The 22,400-nt window shown below is 37.3% G+C and overlaps 1 protein-coding gene across 5 annotated transcripts; it reads left to right on the forward strand.

Annotated features, from left to right (window-relative positions):
* The first annotated feature begins 720 nt into the window (after positions 1-720).
* Positions 721-22,400, forward strand: rec8b (REC8 meiotic recombination protein b). Of its 5 annotated transcripts, none has more exons than XM_066683409.1 (18): positions 721-981; positions 1,212-1,280; positions 4,241-4,383; positions 5,303-5,378; positions 6,019-6,139; positions 6,701-6,764; positions 7,085-7,152; positions 7,478-7,559; positions 7,635-7,716; positions 10,122-10,257; positions 10,368-10,499; positions 10,817-10,889; positions 12,253-12,443; positions 13,693-13,741; positions 14,743-14,818; positions 15,005-15,106; positions 21,667-21,773; positions 21,855-22,400. In XM_066683409.1, exons 1-18 carry the CDS (start codon positions 926-928, stop codon positions 21,932-21,934), a joined length of 1,707 nt encoding a protein of 568 aa, XP_066539506.1. In that variant the 5' UTR covers positions 721-925; the 3' UTR covers positions 21,935-22,400. The 5 variants fall into 5 exon arrangements, with proteins under 5 accessions (XP_066539506.1, XP_066539507.1, XP_066539508.1 ...); XM_066683410.1 differs by having other exon boundaries at positions 21,992-22,400; XM_066683411.1 differs by having other exon boundaries at positions 12,271-12,443.

Raw genomic sequence — 22,400 nt, forward strand, 5'->3', positions numbered from 1 at the left:
AAGTCAATTCCAAGAGTCAATTACACAAAACAATCTTGAACCATATAACCAGACGTAAAAAAGCACATGTGAATTTTTTTTGAGTGTCATATTTATTATGTAATCTTAGCAAGGAAACTTGGAAAATTAACGTTAGGGTAACATAAATTTACAAGGGCTGAATAGATGGTTAAGCACTCTTCAAATTTTACTCCAAACAAATTTAATTTATTTTTTACTCAGTTGTTGACTTCCTTCAACGTAAAACATAAGCCAATATATTTATACATATATTACACAGCATACAGACGAGTATAGTGGATACTTCTTGGGTCCAATACTTAAGAGTCGACTCTCCATTCAGAAGAATCAGATAATCGATTCTTTACGAGATTGAGTCTTAGCTCAACCGCTGGAAAATCTGAGCTTTCTGTGAGCCTATATATTTTTTTTCGTTACGTGCTGGTATTTGTAAACGTCAGGCTTATTTCACTCTAAGCCACGTAAAATAATAGAAAATATATAACGTATGAATAATAGGCTGAAAAGCTAAATGCAATGCAGCATAAATGCAAAATTATATATATATATATATATATATATAATGAATTTAAAAATAATTCATTTATTTTTTTGGTACCTCCTAGTGTAAGCAGAAGCGTGATTGGTGTGTCCAGTGTTATCTGAGCAATGATTGGATGCTGCTCTATTTAATTTTTTTTTCTTTCTGAATGCGCCTAAACTCCTGACAGACCTTTCTGCGATTTGTACATGATTGCATTCATTGAATAAACGTTTTTTTCTCATTTTAATCCCGATTAAACCTAATCACAGAGAGTTGATTGATAAAGAAATATTTTTAAACTAAATCCCATCGTATTAATAAACCAGCCAAAAATATTCTCGATCACCACTGAGCTAATCTAGTTAGCAGACATTAGCTATAATGTTTTACTACCCAAATGTTCTTCAGCGACATACTGGCTGTTTCTCTACAGTCTGGTGAGACTTTCTGTTTAGAAGATGATAATAAAACAAAATATAAAAATTACATTTCAACAGTTTAGACGTAGTTTGGACGTTTAATTTAACAGTTTAGACGTAACAAAGATAATTTAGTGAAAATGAGTCAATTAACTTTCACGAATTATATATTTCATTATATTCTGCATGTTTTTACTGTATATAAGTACATTTGTAATTTAACATCTGTTAACTGTTAACACTAACAGGTTAGCAGCCACTAAAGGCATCAAGTTAACAAGAAGAGAGTTTCTGAATGTCAGCGTCAGGAGAACATGGTACAGTATGCTGTAAAGAAATTCTAATGTGGAGTGAATCCATTAATTATATATATACAGACTTACATAAGTGATAAGATTGCGTAAGTCCTTCATGTTTTTTTTTTAACTCTGAAGAGTAAAGTACAGAACAGCTTCTTTATTCCAAAACTACTAGTAAATTACAAACAATACAAAAATGTTTCCTTTTTTACTATTTCAGAATAATCAATTTAATGGTTGTTATTGTTTTTATGTTTGTTTGTGTGTTTGTTTTAGTTTTTCTTTTCTTTTTTATGTTTTTCACTCCTAATGGCCAATTTCATATCAGTGCTACTCTGTTGAGAAGCAGAAGTCTAGTATATGTGACAACATTTTTACAATTATTAAATCACAGGTAATATCTATATAACATTAGCTATCCGTAATGTGATACCAGCTACTATACCTTTGAGGGGACACTAAGTGACAATTCACTTCTGATTATAAAGAAAGGCAAACAAACAAAGAACGCATAGAAGAACAGCTGATCATTTTGCTTCTTTCCTCCTTCCAGAATGCATAATTCTGGCAGCAACAAATCAACAGGAACAAGAATATATGAGTGGAGAAGCAGCAATTTCTGCGATCACTCTGCTCTGTACTTTTTATTTTTAGCTCCAAGCTAAAGACAACCTGTCCAGATATTTTAATATGCCTCTCCACTCCATATTATTCTTTCTTACTGCGATGCATTAATTTTTTATGACCTGACTTTCTGATAAAGCCTTTTAAATTATTATAGAATTTGTGGCTTTTATTTAATAAGAAATCATAAATAAATTGTTAATCAGAAAGCTGTCAAGGATAAAAAACAATTTATATTCTTGCAACAAAATGGACAAAAATTAGACAAATTGATTTCTATCTCGTCACTGTCCCATGAAAAACATTTGGCACATCTCCAAAATTACAACTGTACAAGACCAGGAAAAAAATCCTTAACTTTCACTGGAAGTCAATATAAAACGTTTTTGTAGTTTTGCAGCATTTCTATTGGTCTATTCATCATGAAACTTTCACACAATATAAGGACAGCTGCTGAATTTAAATGATGTGTTTTGATTAAATGATTTGAGATCCACAAATATGGAGTTAAATGTTTTTCATTGGATAGCAACAATATATACATCAATATACCAAAATATTAAAATATCTCATTAATAATGAGCATTAGTCCATCTAGTTGCTCAACTAGTCCATCTCTTGCTCTGCCTTACATTGTAAGGTTCCTTTTACCCTTTTATTCAGTGGTCAGGACCTACACAGTTCAGGTATTATTTAGGTGGTGGCTAAACACTATTGATTGGTTTTTCGTGTGTGTTTTACTTGTTAGAGAGTATCAGACAAAGAGGTGCTGCAGGAATGAGAATAGTCAATCACCATTCACAATTTTGACCACCGAGGGCTACCTGATAATTAACCCAAACCAAGCAGCTATAGATGAGCCACTTCACAGAGTTAGCATTTACAAAGTGGACCAACATGGAATGTACCTATAATATAGTGACCAGTGAGTGGGCACAGTGTTCATTAACTCCAATAGCACTGATCTGTCTGATCGAGTTGTACTTCACTATGTCAGTTGTATGATCACCATGTCAATGTATCTAGTGCTGAGAATGATATGCCACTCAAATAATACCTGTTCAAAAAGTTGGGACATTAAACAAATTGTGAATAAAAACTGAATGCAATGATGTGGAGATGGCAAATGTCAATATTTCATTCGTAATAAAACATAGATGACAGATCAACAGTTTAATCTGAGTAAATGTAAAATTTTAAAGGAAAAATATATTGATTCAAAATGTCACAGTGTCAACAAATCCCCAAAAAGTTGGGACAAGTAGCAATAAGTGGCTGGAAAAAGGAAATTGAGCATATAACAGCTGGAAGACCAATTAACACTAGTTAGGTCAATTGACGACATGACTGGGTATAAAAAGAGCTTCTCAGAGTGTCAGTGTCTCTCTGAAGCCAAGATGGTAAGAGGATCACCAATTCCACCATTGTTGTGCAAAAAGATAGTGCAGCAATACCAGAATGATGTTACCCAGCGTAAAATAGCAAAGACTTTTAAGTTATCATCAAAAGATTCAGAGAATCTGGAACAATTGCTGTGCATAAGGGTCAAGGCTGTAAAACTCTACTGGATGCTCATGATCTCCATTCAGAAGCCTGTATGACTGATGGTATGGGGTTGCATGAGTGCTTGTGGCATGGGCAGCTTGCATGTCTGGAAAGGCACCATTAATGCAGAGAACTATGTTCAGGTTCTAGAACAACATATGCTCCCATCTAGACGTCATCTCTTTCAGGGAAGACCCTGCATTTTTCAACATGATAATGCCAGACCACATTCTGCAGCAATCACAACATCATGGCTATGTAGGAGAAGGATCTGGGACTGAAATGGCCAGCCTGCAGTCCAGATCTTTCACCTATAGAGAACATTTGGTGCATCATAAAGAGGAAGGCAACAAAGAAGGCCCAAGACGATTGAACAGTTAGAGGCTTGTATTAGATATGAATGGGAGAGCATTCCTATTTCTAAACTTGAGAAACTGCTCTCCTCTGTCACCAGACATCTGTTGAGTGTTGTAAGAAGAAGGGGGGGATGCCACAAAGTGGTAAAAAATGGCCTTGTCCCAACTTTTTTGGGATTTGTTGACGCCATGAAATTTTGAAACAACATATTTTTCCCTTAAAATGATACTTTCTTTCAGTTTAAACTTTTGATCTGTGATTTGTGTTCTATTCTGAATATAATATTAGATGTTGGCACCTCCACATCATTGCATTCAGTATTTATTCACAATTTGTCCCACAAGTTGTCCCAACTTTTTTGGAATCCGGTTTGTACAAAGTGAATCAGTATGGTACGTCAAGCTGATAAATGGATAATGTGCGTGTGTCTTTCTGTTTGTGTTTCTGTGCAGTGAGGATATAATTGACTATGTGCAAGTCCAGGTTCCAGCACAACACCCAAGTTTACCTCGCCCTCGATTCTCTCTGTACCTCTCCTCTCAGCTTCAGTATGGAGTGGTTGTTGTCTACCACAGACAATGTGCTTTCCTGTTGGGTAAGAGTTTTGTCCTGTGATCTGCAAATTACTTTGGTTTCATGGTTGAAAAATGCCACAAAAGCTGCTAGGCTCCTCTTTTGATTATGTTGGAACTAAAAAACAAGTGATAAATTAAGAAATTTTGCTCTGTGGCATTACCTCCACATAAGGAATTTCCTGCTATCAGCAGCCATAGTCTAATTTTGACTTTTGGCAATTTATACTCACTGTGTTCAGTTTTCATAGGTCCTGTTTAACTATGCCATGTTTCTGTTTATTAAGGTGCTTTTGATATATTGCAAAATGCATCACAACATTAAAACATAAAAACAATTTAGTCTGTATGGTGTAAACAATTTTTTAAATGTAATTTTATTGCAGCACCCCCCTGTGTAAAATTTATTAAATTTTTCCTTTAGTTGTGTCTTCAGTCGTTATGTTGGTTTTCTTTATAAAACAAAATGTGCTTCGAGTGCTTCTTTTTATTAGTTATTCTGAAAATAAATAATTTAAGCAGCAATACTAACAGACATACCAATTAGAATTTCTAATATTTACACCAGGAATTGTTTGTGATCAGAAAGCATGCTCTTTGTACACATTCTGTACATTTAATTGCAAAATAAGTACACACTGACATGCCAAACGTAATGGGATCGCAGTATGTAAGTTGATTATGAAGTGGCATTACCTTAGGGTATGGCTTATGGGATATGATTTGAGAATATAGATATTTGAGGGGGTATGAATATTTGTGACCTCTTTCATTCATTCATTTATAGTCTGCACCCACTTATCCAGTTCAGGGCCATAGTGGGTCTGGAGTCTACCCAGAATCATTGGGCACAAGGCAGGAAGACACCCTGGATGGGGCATTTGTGACCTCAGTGTGATTATAATACAAAATTTGTGTAACTTATAATCCATCTCTATACAGATGAAGTCCAGCAAACCATTGGACGACTACTGCGCACAGAAAGGCAATCTCAGATTGACATGCAGGAGCTTGACAGGTCAGATTCAAAGAATTATCTATCACTGCACATTCCATTAAAGAAGCAATCAGCCATATCTTCCAATGATTTTTCTGAAACTGTTATGAAATAGACATTATACTAACAGTGGATTTGATATGGGGCTGCACGGTGGCACAGCAGGTAGTCTCACATTAACACCGTTCCAGGGAACTGGAAGTTGTGGGTTAAAGTCCCCTTCCGGATGACACACCTCGACCCTAAACTGGATAAGCGGTTACAGGCAATGAATGAATGAATGAATGGAGTTTATATGTCAGATTCTGTACAAAAACCTATTTTAAACACTTCTAACTAATGTGTTGAACCCACTTATGGAGCATAAGCTAATTTGTTTACTGTCAACAACGCATTTTGTTATTTTTTTTTTATATGAGTAGTTTTTGATATTTAAAAAAATATATTTTAAATTATTTTTTAAATTTGCTTCTTATTGGTGGTAAAAATGATGGATTGCTCCTTTAATTTAGCTTATAGTTTGCACAATACCTCAAGAAATACATAGCTTACAAGGCTTATGCTGTACTACAGACAGTGTCATTATGTTGTGTGATACATATTGTAAGCCACTGTTGCACTGTTTCTTACACTATTGTAAGCAAGGACTGTTCATTTACAGGTTGGCTCTGAATCTCCCTGACTCACTTTCCCAATTTGAGGAGACAGAGGGAGCTCTGGCACCATTTTTTGGGAAAATGGGGGCTGAATGTGAGCTGCCTAGTCCATATCAGCTGCCACAGGTTAGGAATTAGCACATAACCACACTGTTGTACCACTGTAACACCCATTAAAATTTCACAATCCTAATGAACTAAGATGTCTAGCAGTGGACTTTTGGCATTCTATCTCAGTCTCAGGTTGAACTGAATGATTATTTATTATATAATTATTTATTGTTAAAATCACAATTTAAAAGAGCACAAATGTCAAATCAATTAACTAATACATCTAGTTTACTAATACAATAGTTTATTCATATTATAATACCTTTAGCACTCAGTTATCAAGCCACAAAAAGTGGATGTGGAGTTTTGTAACCTAGGCTAATTTCCAGATTAATATGCTTGTAACTACAGTCTCCACATTTATCAAACATTTACATTTAGACATTTCCCCCAAATTTATAAGCCATAGTCCCAGGCTGCATACAGTTTTGATTCACATTATATACAGTTCTGGCCTTATATTCAGGCACATAAATTGTTACTATTGGTTTTAAACACACTTTAATTCTCATTAAAACTGTAGGCATATTTAATGAGAAATTTGTCCTCAAATTTGATCCTAAAAATTTTTTTCAGCCTTGGCAGTTTGTGAAAACTTCATCACCAGATCGCTTTCTTGAGGCTAGTGAGGAAAACATAGGTGAGAAGTTCACAGTGGCTTAGTTAAATCACTGGCATACATTCCTTTATTTTGTTTTCTATTTCTGTTGTCTTCCTCTGTATGTTTTTGTATGTGCATTTAAAGATGTGTTTAATGTTGTCCATAAGAGTGTTTGCTGCATTTTTAACATTAGGGGTTTAAATATTATATTTCATTGCAAGGCTAACCCAGGTTAATGTAATCATTTTCTTAATTTTATAAAAATGTATATATTAGTGTCAGTTTCATGTTAACTGTAATACTCTTAACTCAGCATTCTCACTCTTTCTCTCTCTCTCTTTCTCTCTCATTTTCTGAAGGCCTCAATGCTTTTCCAGGTACAATTACCATGAAAGATAAAGAGCCAGTAACCATTCTCCAAGCTGAGGTAAACTAATGTTAAACTAATTCTCATGACATTGATTTAGGCCTATTTTACGCTTTTTATATGTACATACTTTTGGCCATGATCTCTTTTCCATTACTTTTCCCCACACAAAATCTGTTTGCAAAATCTAAATCATCCACAGCTTTGTCTTGAGTGAGAAATGTAAACATGATTAAGCTTCTGCCTACATTAGTGCCTACATTACCTTGAGTAATCAACATTCGAGTTCATGCTGGAGTCTTTATTTCAGTTTTTGTCCCTCATATGCATCAAGTCTTACATTTGTTCTCTTCTATTGGTTGTTTTCCACTTTCTGAAATTTTAGTTTGGAGGGGCAGAGTTACCTGAGGCTACAGGACAAGAGATTGACATGCTTTTGAAGCAACAGGATCAGTTCCTCCTTGGAGGTGCGATAGACAGACTAGTGAAATTAATTTACATATTGGGGAATGGGTAAATATATTTTTCTGTCTGCTCATTAGAAGTGGAGGCTAAGAAGAGAGAAAAAGCAGCAGAAGTAGAGAAAACAACAGAGCTGGATGCTGCCACAGTCTCCGTAGATCAGTGAGTAATAAATGTTTATAAAGAATTTAAGAAATTAAGTTAATATTTGTCAGAAAGTCACTAAACATAAATACACTTGAGACTACTGTTCTAGATATAACTGATATTGAAACAGGTAAGAGTTATCAGTAGCTACATTTGAAGATGCATAATGTTTGGTAGGCTGAAGCGTTAACAGATTTATACAGTTTTCATTTCCAGAAAATCTGTGACGTTTTGTAAAATTTAATAAAAACCAGAATCTGTGATGTTTTAATCTCTTGAAGCTGAAAAAAATAATTTTAAACTTACACACAATCAGTTGGGACAAAGTCAAACTAGGAGTGACATTTTTAAAGAAAATTTGATACATTTGGATCTTAAAACATTGTATAATAAGCAGGTGATTTGGTAACAGGCAATATTATCATCCTCAGTTCCCAGTTGGATAAACAATTAAATATGGTGGTTCAAAAGGGTCAGTGCTTGGTACTCTATTATTCATCCTTTATATGAAGGATTATGGTAGAGTAATCCATAAGCATGTTATTCAATTCAGCTGCTAGGCTGAGGACAGCAAAACTTAATGATGTTGCTTGTTTACATAAAATAACAGACAGTCTAATAGAAATTAAAGACTGGATGACGCATAATTGTCTCATGTTAAATTCTGATAAAGCTGAGGTCTATTTACTAGATACAGATACTCAGAAACATACATTTGGAAATGCCACTAATAATTTTGAGTGACTGCCTGTGAAGAGTTTGGGGTGTTTTCTTCATGTTTGTGTGGGTGTCCTCCGGATGCTCCAGTTTCCTTCCACTTGGTAGGTGTATTTATTGGGTACTCAAAAGTGTCCATAGGTGCGAAGGAATGCATGATTGTGTGATGCCCTGTGAGGGACTGGCACACCCTCCTGGGTGTGCTCTCTGCGCCCAGTGGTTCTGGACCCACTGCAACCCTGAACTGGAAAAGTGGCACGGGAAATGAATGAATTAATATACAATACAGTCAAAACAACCTTCTTCCACTTATGCAACATTGCCAAAATTCACCATTTTTATCCTTAAAAGATACAGAAAGCAAGTGCCTGCATTTAAAACTTCACTGCCAGATTACAGCAAAGCACTTTTGACAGGTCATGTAAAGCATTACATTTGTAAAGTTTCTATTAGTTCAAAACGTAGTAGCCAGAGGGCTCACTAGATCTAGAACAGTGGTTTTCAACCTGTGGGCCTCAGTGGTACTGCAGGGGGTTGTTGACCAATATTTCTTTTTCTTTTTATTCCCTTCCGTTTTGCAAAGTAAAAACCTTTCAAAAAAACCTTGCAAAAATAAAACATATTTAGTTCAAGCTCCTTGATTTGTCTTGCATAGTTCACTCACATGCCCAACAAAGCTAGTAATGTTAATTTGTGGGAATGAAAATTTGTTTAGATTTTAAATGGTCAATTACATTACGTGTGGGACGGAGAACAGTTTGTGGTTTTTAAGTGGGCCACTACTTGTAAAAATTGGGAACCTCTGATCTAGAAAATTTGACCATATTATCCAGTTCCCTTGATTTCACACTGACTATAAAATACTCCTCTTGGCATTGAAATCTCTAAATGGTTTAGGCCTGCAGTATCTTACTGAATTTCTCATACCTTATCACCTAGCATGTAAACTTAGTTCATAGGACATTATAGTTATACCTTTTATAGTTAGTTGTCTGGTAACCACCAACTAGACTGCATACTCTTTCTCTCTCTCATGTCTGCTGCCTGTCTGTTGCTGGGTTCTCTTGCCTGACATCTGACAACTTTTAAACTTTAAATTTTCCCCTGCTTTATTGTGAACCTTCTAGCCCCCATATATCTCCCATCTTGTCTTTTTTTTTCTCCTGTCTCGCTCATGCATCGAGACATACTGTTCCTACCAGTCTCCCTGATGTTGCACCGATCCAGCCCCTGCCCCTATGCATGCTGTTCAAGATCTTGGCCTTGTCACACTTACAGCATCTTGCTTGGCCATGCAAGGATGTTGTTTAAGCCTAAATGGACTCTAGACCTGCTTTTACTCTTCCATAGAACCACTGACCACCTCATGCTTCCTCATACATCTTCATAACTAATATCCTATCTTTATTTATATCCATAAATATAGGTATATTACTTTTACAACTGTTGTTTGTCTGTTGTGTTTTTAGGCGTGGACCAGAGGAGAATGGGTTCCTCTTATGAATCTTGGTTCCTTCCAAGGTTTCTTTCTCATGGACTAAGGGAGTTTTCTTTGCAACAGTTTTCTGTTACCGCTTATCCAGTTCAAAGTCCTGGATATATCCTTTCCAGAATAGATGGAAAACCAAGGACGAAAGTTAAAATCTATGTTTTGGATTTAAATTTTAATCTCTTTGCCACTTTTTGTCTGTGTATTTATCCAGTTTTAAGGACATAAATGCTGACGACAAGATTTGGAACATTGAGCTGACCCCCCCTCCTGTAATTATTCCATCTACTACAGAGGCCAGTGAGAGGGACCAAGAACAGGACAAAGAGACAGGCCACTGTAGTACTGAGGTGTGTATGTGTGTGTAGTGTATCCTGGGTATCCAGATGTGATTGTAACACAATTTGTGATTTTTCATGAAAAACACATAAATCAATTTTTAAAATTCTGTGTTTCACAGATCCCCATTGAAAAGGAGGGGGTTAGACGCAGCCGAAAACGGCAGCTAATCTTTGCTGATCAGCACACCCAAATCTCTCAGGATGCAATGCGGGAACAAATCAATAATCCAATGGTTAAGACTCAGTCACTGGTATACTCTATACTCATTACAATGACAAAATGATATAGGCATACAAACAGTATTTTCATATCTGCATTTTAAAGACAACCTCTTTAAAAGACATCAAGTTTTTCCCTTGCTAACATGTCCATGTGATATTTTTAATATGCTGGAAAATGTAATATGAGTGAAATAAACGGTCAGCCCCATGGCTGATCTTTTCTGCTTTGAGACTGCAGTGTTTCAAACAAGCAAATCAGAAAGCTGGCGTTTCTGAGTAAAAAGAGAAGAATGGACAAGGGATTTCTCTTTTCTTCTGTTTATTTCTCATGTTCTCTCCTGTCTAGTCAGATGTTCTTATAGAGGTATGGCCGACCATCAAATTTGCATCATATAATTTCTTCAGTTCTCCTTGTAACTGTAAGTCTTTATACTTTATAATCTAACACCCAAAGTCTCTAGTGCACCACTGAATCTTGTTTTTGTAGTTGACGACTGACTCTGCTTACATATGGTGATGATTATTATCTGTAAATGCTTATCCAGTTCAGGGTCCGGAGCCTACCCGGAATCATTGGCCACAAGGCAGGAATACACCCTGGAGTGGGGGCTAGTCCTTCACAGGGCAACACACACACTCACACCTACTGACACTTTTGAGTTACCATTCCACCTACAAATGTGTGCTTTTGGACCGTCGGTGGAAACCGGAGAACCTGGAGGAAACCAGTCACCTGAAGCAGGTTTCAAACCCACAACCTCCAGGTCTCTGGAGCTTTGTGACTGCGACACTACTTGCTGTGCCACTGTGCCTCCCCCACATACCACATATGGTAATGTCAAGAGCTAAATAAAAACAGGAAACTAGCAGGGAACATTCACACAATATTGGCTAACGTTGCACAAAAGTTTTAAAGGAAACTTGTTAGCGTAATGTTCAACTAACATTTTTAATGATATATGTCATTTTAAATTAAACATACTTTGAACATTACACTAAAATGTTTTCTTTAATAATGTATTTGAATTTTTTTGTAACATTAGCCAAAGTTTTGGGAATATTCAGTGCTAGCTTGGTTGACATATTTTCTAAGAAACTTCCTGATCGGTTGCAGAGGGAGTGTTATGAAATGTAATGAAATGTGCTTAATGGCACAGTAGCAACAATTATTACCTCTTGTTGTTTGATCAACAAACAGCCTCTTAGATTACTTTTCAGTCTACATTCATCTGTTGTTCAAGCCATTGGGAACACATTTTGATATATATCAATTTTTTTTGTATACTGATAAACTTGTAATGGGAATTGTTCTGCAAAGTTTAAATACAGAGAAATATGATAAAACACTCCTCAAAATTACCAAAATGCTCTCTTCAAACCTCTCTGAGGATGGTCTGGGCATGGTCTTAATATTCTGATTAATGTGCATCCCACAGTCCAAAAACACATGTTGGTAGGTGAAGTGGCTACTTAGTGTCCCTTGATGTGAGTGAATGTGTGAGTATGTGTCGCCCTGTGAAGGACTGATGCCCACTCCAGGGTATGTTCCCAATTTGCGCCCAGTGTTTCCAGGTATGATCTAGACCCACCGCAACCCTGAACTGGATAAGGATTACAGACAATGAATGAAAAGATATTATGGGCCCTGAGGAACCAGATTAACTTAATTAAAATGAAAAGTCTGACTTAGGCTCCAACACATTTAAACCTTAAATCACACAACACTACAGAACAGCCTATTATTGCATATAGCATATTTCAACCCTGCTGATGCAAATTCAGCTTTTCTTGCCAATGCAGTGTTCCTGAACTGCAAACTCCAGTCGTTATGGAAACAATGTTGTGTCCTCGCCACCCTTCCTGACCCTATCAAGAAAGGCAGCCTGCAGGAGGACAGTGAGTTTTCTGAGATGGAGATAGAGAGGGGTGTAGAGAACGAGGAAGAGTGGAGGAAGAGAGAGTCCAGTCGAGAGGTTAGAGAATTCTGTCCATTAGCCATGCTCAGTTAAAACTGCCTCATACGTAATCTTATTAAATCCTTAATAGGAGATATCTTATTACAGCCATCATATAGTCACAATATACTACACAAAATATTAAAACATTTTTTAAGTATTAGATATAATATAACATTTTTAATATGTATTCTAGTCATTCATTCTTCATGTAGTTGGACCCAGCTTCATCCAAACAGACATCCTTGACCCTCCTCAGTGGACTCTAATTCATATATTCTGTATACAATGAAAATTCTTTTTTGTGACATAGCCAGACAGACCTCATGTCTCTATGCATTTGCTGCTTTACTTATATTACAGTATATATGCTAAAGTATAATATACTGTACATCTACATTTATTTGCACATGTAGATGATTATGTAATTAATTATGTTCAAAAGGTATTCAGTAGGCTTCTTTCATCTGTATCTTTTTAAGCAATAAAGATTGCTTTATTTGGACACACAATATAAAAACAAGATTGTCCTGTTCTGAGACACATCTATTCCTCTCATGTAGCTGTCTATTAATTCTACAAATAGAGGTCATTTTACAGTATTAGAGGTTTCCATATGGCAGGTTTTCTCTAATACTTTTAATCCTGGGTTCTGTCTAGAGTAATGGTAGAGCTATGCACAGATATGTTCCTGCAGCCTATTACTCTTTTGTAATGTAACTTTCAGGGACCAAACATGTATAATTCTACATTTTTTCTTTAAATGACTGGACTACAGCTGCCAATATGACTCTGCTTATTGGTTTCACGGGTCCTCCAAATTGTTTTTAGTGTTTTAATAACATTCACCCTTTCATTGTCCATAACAACTTCTCCAGTGCAAGGTCTCTGTGTTGGAGCCGAAGTCTCTCACCCGAGATGAAGCTTAAGCCCAATAACTCCAAGACCCTCGGGCTGTGACAGCAATGCTACCAGTTGCTCCACCGTGCCAACGTGTTTTAATAACATGAAATACATATATAAATGTTATTAATGAATACATTTTATAAAAATAATTTAATAACCCAAATGAATATTAACATAAAAGAACCTAATTGATCTTATGTTCGAAGAAAGTATCTTATATGTTCTTTTCACTAGAAGTTCAGGAATATGAATGATACAATCAGAATAGAGTTAGGGGGCACAGTTTATGACAAGAATTGTGATATTGTATTTTGAATATAAAAATGTTAAATTTTATCACTGTCCTACTCCATTTGCTTAGATGATGAGAGAATCTGCAGAAGCCGGGCTCCTCCTCTCGGAAGTCTCAGGTCAGATATCTTAAACAAATTGACAATGGTGAAACATGATTTGGTGAAATAAAAGTGTCTACTTTTGTCTGTATGTTTAAGCAAATTATGCAAAACATAATCATGGGTGTATAAAATACAATATGTACATGTTGCTACAGTAAGTAACTGTAGGTGCTGTATGTATTTAAATTTATTTCCAACAACCTAGATAATTGCAGCATCCTTTATTCCATCAGCTGCTAGATACATGTCAATAAGAATATGTTTATAAATATGCAAATATGTATGCTCATGTCTTAGCATTGATTGCACTAATATATCTCTGGCAAAACACTAATATTATTTTAAAGCAAGCCAAAAGTAGCTGATTTTTGTATTCCCTGGAAATATTTCCTTTTTTTAAGCTGTTAGTAAAACCAGTTAACTCCCAGAGACCCATTGGAACCAATGCCCATAAACAAGTTTTTTTTAATTATAGTAGAGGGGAAAATGCTTGAGTGAATAGAACAATTACAAAAATAGATCCAGAGTAATCATTGTAAACATCGCAGCAGGAATTGTGGTCACCTCCACAAAGTTGTGGAACAGTTTAGAGTGTGAATTTCTGAAGTTTGTACACCATATGCCCAAAAGTTTGTGGACACCTATTAATCCAACATTGCCTCTCTTTGCAGTAATAGGCTCAGTAATGGAGCTCAATTGCATCTGCCCCAGAGTGTCCCATATTATTTCATGCTTTTCTATGCAGATCACAGAAAATGTGCATGTGTCCACAATGGTAAAGTAGTTAACCTTAAAGTGGCTGAATTCACTTATTATTATTGGTGTCTACAAACCTTTGGAAAAACAGTGTAGTTTCAGTGATATTTAATCAGAAGCAACCAAAACCAATGGTTGCAATTCTGTAACAGAAGTTCTCCGAAAGTTAATAACAATAAAATAGGCCTTATTTACATTATTATTCAAGGACGAAATCTGTATTATTAATGCACTAATCAGATTTTTAATCTGTGTTGTAGCTGCCTCTGATATGGCACTGGATGTTTCAAAAGGAGACAGATCTCATAATGATCTCATTACTCCCACTAGCAAATGGTAAAAACAACATGATAAATTTAGAGACGGATGTATGAACAGAGAAATAACGAAAATTAAATCAGTTTGAAATAAATTAGATTGGGACATTTCAACTTACTATACTCAGTATGTGATATGAATACAGAAGTCCACCAGGGAGAGTCATGAAAAAAGCTTTTTATTTGTGTGTTTATGTGTGTGTAGGTCTCCTGTAGATGAAGCAGCTGTTCGTATGGAGGCAATATTAGAAGAGCGGGTGGAGATACCAGAAGTTGAGACTGATATCACTTCACACAGCCTACTTAAGTAATACATCTAACTATGGATTAATACAGCCTTAATGCAAGAATTAAATATCCACTGTACTGTAGAATGTAACCTTGAATACTCTACTTGCTAAATTGTTGATAGTTGATAGCATATTCTAAAATTATTGGGGCCACCCATGAATATTGGGAAACATTGCCTAAGTAGAAATATAATGGATCCAATAGATGTAAGACCATTAAGTAATGAGACAGGTCACTTGCTTCAGCATTTAATCTGTTTACAGAAAAATTTTCATCCTTTTCCAAAAAGACCCTATTGAATCGCCGGTTAAGCCACAAGGGGTAACATACTTCCATCACTGTGTAGATATAGAAATAATATAAAAATGTGTGTAAAAAAATGTTATTAAATGTAACACTGCAGTATTTCTACCTAAAAATTATAGCTTCTAAATCAGGGGTCCTCAAACCTTTTAATCAAAAGTTTACTTACTTAAAGTTTTATTCAGTAAAGTTAAGTTCAAGTATATTTCTCAAGTATACTAATATCAATGTAATAGTAGTAAACTTGTAAGTGTTGAGTACACAACTAGACTAGTTTTAATTTGTACTGCAACTCTACTAAAAGTGAACTTACAGATATACAGTGAGTTTACTAGTTATATACACATTTTTAATTTATGAAAGTACCCCTCTCAGTGTAATTTACATACTCTCAGTAAATTACACTGAAAAAATGGTCTGTTGAATTCACATTAAAATAATATACATAGATTGCACACATTATGTTTACACAAAATTATATTTTCATGTTCTACACACTCAATTCTTATTTGTTAAATTGACATGAATATTTCATATTAAAGATTTTCAACTATTATCTCTTAAACATGAGTTCATGTTAAAGATAAACATTAGGTTAAATCAACATTTTTTTAAGGATAATAAATTATATGTTCAATGAACATTGCGTTTTTACGCTAAAGATGATCATTTATGTTAAATATGACTTTACGATTACTCAATTATCTGTTCATCCAACATTATTTATATTAGACAATCAATTATTGTTTTAAACCAACATGAAGGTTTCTTGTTAATTATGTTAAGTCAACATGACTTTGCTTTAAAGATAGTCAGTTATGATCTTTTAAACCACTATTGTGTACACTGATAACCTGGAATACATGATAAAGCTATTATATTGTGTAACATATTCCTTTTTACATGTTAAAGCAGATGTCTGATTTAAGTAACATTTGGAACATCCTTATTTGATCCAGCTTAACCTACAACACTGACTTTTAAGAATGGAGAAATGACGGCAAAAAACTTCAGGAGGTAGTGTCGCAGTCACACAGCTCCAGCTCCAGGGAGTTGGGGGTTCGATTCCAGCTCCGGGTCACTGTCTGTGAGGAGTTGGTGTGTTCTCCCCGTGTCCGCGTGGGTTTCCTCCGGGTGCTCCGGTTTCCTCCCACAGTCCAAAAACACACGTTGCAGGTGGATTGTCGACTCGAAAGTGTCCATAGGTGTGAGTGAATGTGTGTGTCTCTGTGTTGCCCTGTGAAGGACTGGCGCCCCCTCCAGGGTGTATTCCCGCCTTGCGCCCAATGATTCCAGGTAGGCTCTGGACCCCCCGCGACCCTAAATTGGATAAGCGGTTACAGATAATGGATGGATGGATGTATTTCTAAAAGTGCACAGCAGGTAGTGTCAAAGTCACACAGTTCCAGGGACTTGGAGGTTGTGGGTTCATGTCCTTGTTGTGACTGTCTGTGAGGAGTTTGGTGTGTTTTTGCCATGTCTGTGTGGGTTTCTTCTGGGTGCTCCAGTTTCCTCCCATGGTCCCAAAACACACGTTGGTAGGTGGATTGGCTACTCAAATGTGTCCGTAGATGTGAGTGTGTGTCACCCTGTGAAGGACTGGCGGCCCCTCGAAGGTGTGTCCCTGCCTTGCAGGTAGGATCCGGACCCAACCCTGAATTGGATAAGCGGTTACAGACAATGAATGAATGAAAAAACAGTACAGAGCAGTCCATCACCTATAACTTAAAAACATAAAATGTAATTTAAAATTAATTACCAACCAATTAGTGAATATTTATAAAATGTATATATTTAATGTATATGTACATTTAACAGCTTTAGTGTTAATTTATCAAAATACAAAATGTGTATACTAGTAAATGTACTAGCAATAGATTTTTCTGATTTAAAAAAAATACTCAGCATTAAATAACAAGAAAGTTGTTATTTTCCTCAAAATGAATAACTTATGCTTTATTGACATCAGGATTCATTTTGTGAAAAATGTGTTTCAGAACACATTGTTTTGGATATTAAATATCTGTGCATGTTTGGGAGGTGTCCCCTCAGTTGTGATCGGAGAGACCTTACGGATTACCTTATACAGATGACATATGCACACACAGCAAAACCTTATTACAGTACTCTCACAGCTTGGAAGAATATTATCAATAAAATTAACCAAATGTTAATCTGTTTCTGTGTTGGTCAATAACAACATGCACGTAAAAGATCAAGTTCAGATCCACCCATGTAAGCTACTCCACTCCAAACTGCAGTACAAGCCAAGTATAGTTAAACTTTACAAGGCAAGACTTGTTGATTACACTTTTCTCAAATGTTCTAAAATGTTACTATTGGTTTCACTTGTGGATTTACAAGATTCCCAGGGGAAATTCAAGGTCTCAGTATCTTACAGACATCACATACAACAATCACTAACAGCAATGGAATAAAAAAAATAAAAAAAAAATACCTAAAACAAATATCAAATTCAAATACCCAAGAAGTTAACATAGTGTGCTAAAGAATGATCAAACATAGCCTGGCAAGAATCTGTGGTACAGTGAGCAGCCGAGGATGATCTCTTGAGTGCAGTATATGGTTTAAAAGTTGAAAAAGTGTGGATAGTGCAAAAGGTATGGAATGTGCAATATAAGTACAGTGCAATATCAGTGCAGTTTCAGAATTAGAAATAAATATAGTAAATAAAATAGTGCAAGGCAAAATGAATAAAAATGAAAAAAAAAAAGGCAATGAAAAAGTGAAAAAAATGAAAAATGAAAAAAATGAAAAAGGCAAAATGAATAAAATTCAGTGCAATGTTCCTGTATTAAGTATAAAGACTGCTATTGTAGCTGTCAGATTAAGGTACACATGAGGTAGATGAGTTGGTTGACTTGCCCAGTGGTTGACCTGTCTATTGTCCAGTTAGGTACACATGTGCAAATATGGAGGAGGTGGTGGTGGTGTTGGATGGGCAGACAGACTATGCAGAGAAGTCCATCTCTCCTCTCCCCTTGAGTGAAGCGTTGAACAGCTCAATAGCCCTGGGGACAAATGACTTCCTCAGTCTATCAGTTGAGCCTGGCAGTGAGCGAAGTCTCTGGCTGATCAAGCTCTTCTGCTTAGTTATGATACTGTGGAGTGGATGGCACTCATTGTCCAAGATGTTAATCAGTTTGTTCAGGGTCCTCTTGTTTGATATGGAAGTGATGCACTCCAGTTCAGCCCCCACCACAGAGCCAGCTTTCTTAACCAGCCTGTCTAGTCGCCCAGCATCCCTCTTCTTTATGCTTCCTCCCCAGCATACCACAGCATAGAAGAGGACACTGGCAACAACAGTCTGGTAAAACATCCTGAGGAGCTTACTGCAGACATTGAAGGACCCCAAACTCCTCAGGAAGTACAGCCTGCTCTGCCCTTTCTTGTAGAGTGCTTCAGTGTTGGCTGACCAGTCCAGTATATTGTCTAGGTGTATGCCCAGATACTTATAGGTGTCCACCACCTCCACGTCGACCCCATCAATGGTGACTGGTAGCAGGACAGGCTTTGACCTGCGGAAGTCCACCACCATCTCCTTGGTCTTTGAAGTGTTCAGTTGGAGGTGGTTCAGTTTGCACCATTGCACAAAGACCTCCACCAGGCTCCTGTACTCCTTCTCCTGCTCGTTCCTAATACACCCCACAATCGCAGTATCATCAGAGAACTTCTGCATGTGGCACAACTCAGTGTTGTAGCAGAAGTCAGATGTGTACAGGGTGAACAGGACTGGTGAGAGCACAGTTCCCTGTGGAGCGCCTGTGCTGCAGACCATAGTGTCGGAGAGACTCTGAGTCTATGAGAGTTCTTCAGTCTCAAGTACTGTGGCCGCTCTAACAGATAATCTGTAATCCAGGTTACCAGGTGAGCGCCACACCCATCTGTTGGAGCTTGTCTCTCAGTCTGAGAGGTTGGATGATGTTGAAAGCGCTTAAGAAGTCAAAGAACATGATTCTCACAGCACTGTTCCCCTTGTCCAGGTGTGAATGTGTCCTGTGTAGGAGATAAGTGATGGCATCCTCCACGCCCACTTTCTCCTGGTATGCAAACTGTAGTGGGTCCAGTGCATGGCGTACCTGGGGTCTCAGTATGCATAAGACCAGTCTCTCCATTGTCTTCATCACATGTGATGTTAGAGCCACAGGCCTGTAGTCGTTAAATTCACTTGGGTGTGGCTTCTTAGGGACAGGGGTGAGACATGATGTCTTCCACAGTGTTGGAACTCGTCCAAGATGGAGATGTGCTTCTCAGGTTGAAGATGTGCTTCAGTGGCTCTCCCAGTTCAGCAGCACAGGCCTTGAGCAGCCTTGGACACAGTCTGTCCGGCCCGGCAGCCTTACCAGGTTGTAGTCTCCTCAGCTGAACTGATTCAGCTGATTCGCCATGTCCAGATCCCCCTCCACAGAACTGCTGCTCTTTTTGAGGCCAGTGATGGTCTTCATACCATCCCAAACCTCCCTCATGTTGTTCTCCTGCAGCTTCTGTTCCACCTTCCTTCTGTAGCCCTCCTTAGCTTCTTTCAGCTTAACTTTGAGTTCCCCTCGTACGCGCCTCAGCTCTGCCATGTCTCCCTCTCTAAACGCCATTTTCTTCCTATTGAGAAGGGCCTTGACATTGCTAGTTATCCAAGGCTTGTTGTTGGGAAAGCAGCGTACAGTTCTCGTGGGAACAACAATGTCCATACAGAAGTTCAGGTAGTCAGTAGTGCAATGTGTGACCTCCTCTAAGTCCTCCCCACTCTGCAACACACTCCAGTCTGTGGATCCGAAGCAGTCTCTCAGAGCCTCACCTGCTTCAGGTGTCCATTTCCTGAAGGTGCGTGTGGTGGCTGGAAGCCTCTGTACTTTGGGCTTGTACACTGGCTGTAGATGAATGAGGTTGTGGTCTGACTTCCCCAGCGGGGGGAAGGGCGTGTCACTGTATGCATCCCTCAAATTTGCGTTTTTGTTCTGTTTTTTCTAGTAGGGCAGTTGACAAACTGGTAGAAATTCGTGAGAGTGGAGTCCAATGTTATGTGATTGAAGTCGCCCGAGATCGCAAACAATGCATCAGTGTGTTGAGTTTGCAGCCTAGCAATTATTGAGTGGATGACGTCACACGCTCTGTCCCGAAGAGCACGCGGCGGAACATAAACACACACCACAATGGCGTGCGAGAATTCTCTCAGCATGTAGTACGGTCGAAGACTGACCGCCAGTAACTCCACATCCTTACAGCATACAGTCTCCTTCACTGTAATATGTCCGGGATTGCACCATCTGTTATTAATGTACATCACCATTCCACCTCCCTTCTTCTTGCCAGAAAGTTTACAGTCTCTGTCCAAGCAAGCCACACTGAAGCCAGGCAGCTCAACATTAGCAGTGGGGATTTGGCTAGTTAGCCATGTCTCCGTAAAGCATAGCAGGCTACACTCTCTGTATAACTTCTGATTTCTTACCAAGGCAGCCAGTTCGTCAGACTTGTTAGCCAGAGAGTTCACGTTTCCCATCACCATCGAAGGAACTGCGGGCTTGTATCTCCACTTCTTCTCCCGCCACCTTGTCTTTAATTTAATCCCCGCACGGCACCCTCTAAAGCGCCATAGCTCCTCCGGGATGTTGACGTTAACTCTGCCAGCGTTCTTCCATACCACACAAATTTAACATAACAAATTTAAAAACTGTACAAATAAGACATTAAAATTTAAAATGTCAGAGTAAAAAGATGTGTTTTAAAGGGAATATCTATGATTGTGGACAAATGCAGTTCTCACTGGTTTGTTTAAACAGCAAAAAAATAAGTCAGTATTACACAATGAGCAGGAATAAAGCAATACCCTCAGCTCTTTTCATGATTTTCAGCGTTTGGAGGGCTCTCACGTTTTTCCTGCCGTGAGCAGACAGAAATGAAGTCTAGCATGTCTTACCACTTGTTTTTTTTTTACTCGTTTACTGACTCTAGGGTTTTATAAACACATTAGAGCATAAAAAGAGACTGAAAAGCTAGCGGGTGAGGAAACACTTTCTAAAATTCTGAACATTTATTTTGATTACAATCATGATTACAAGTCCAGATTTAAAACTGTAAGAGGGGAAGCAGGCGTGCGATTAAGAGGACGGCTGTTCCACAGACTCCGTGATGCAACTGAAAAGGCACAACCACTCCCATCAGTGAAGACTATGGAAAGCCAACTATAAAGACTTTGACAGTAGACTATTGCAGAACTTAGCCACTGTGTAAATTTCTTCCTTTCAATCTCTTTTACAGAAGGCTGAACACTCATATTGGTCACTTTGGGAAAGTCTCTTTTCATGCACTACTGCCTCCAGAGGCTGACCGAAGCATTGCAGCCAAAATTTTCTACAAATTACTAGGTAAAGTGTTTTTGTTTTGTTTGTGTTACTGACACTTCTATTTCCCAGCATTCATGATATGTGTTACTGTGTACTGTGCAGAGTTTGTGTGTATGCAGAAGTTGAGTGTAAATCAGATGGAACCATACGGACCCATCACAATCTACAATGGACAGCTATAAATAAAACTTCCATTCATTCTTGTGTACATGTACAATTTGTTTTACGATTTATTGCAGTCTTGAGAAGCAAAGGATTATTGCACAAACTGCAGGGTACTGTTGGAAACAATGCTTTTTATCTAGTAAGTCACTAATAAGAACAAGAGTTCATCTGTGTTTAATTGTATTTAAACATTTTTATCCTTGTTATAAAATTATATGTAGTAACTAAATTGTTAGATATCTTTCATAACCTGTAATTTGCTACCATCGAAAGTTATATTTTCCTGAAGACGCTGTTGCTTGACAGTTATTGAGAGGATTGGCTGGACTTCTTTTAAATGTTCGAAAGACACTAAAATATTTTTTTTTAATGTTCATTGTATTAAATAAATTTTTTACATGATTATAATTCTGTTTATGGTGTTTATAAGCTTAGAAAGAATTTATTGTTAGACATTATTCATACAGCTATGTGAGACCTAAG

This window comes from Hoplias malabaricus, chromosome 10 (genome assembly GCF_029633855.1).
Source record: "Hoplias malabaricus isolate fHopMal1 chromosome 10, fHopMal1.hap1, whole genome shotgun sequence".
NCBI classification, from domain to species: Eukaryota; Metazoa; Chordata; class Actinopteri; order Characiformes; family Erythrinidae; genus Hoplias; species Hoplias malabaricus.

Coding starts and splice junctions, on each gene's coding strand:
- rec8b (XM_066683409.1), top strand. CDS start 926: ATGTTTTACTACCCAAATGTTCTTCAGCGACATACTGGCTGTTTCTCT. Junction 1,281..4,240: donor GTCAGCGTCAGGAGAACATG/GTACAGTATGCT, acceptor GTTTCTGTGCAG/TGAGGATATAATTGACTATG. Junction 10,258..10,367: donor CAGGCCACTGTAGTACTGAG/GTGTGTATGTGT, acceptor TGTGTTTCACAG/ATCCCCATTGAAAAGGAGGG.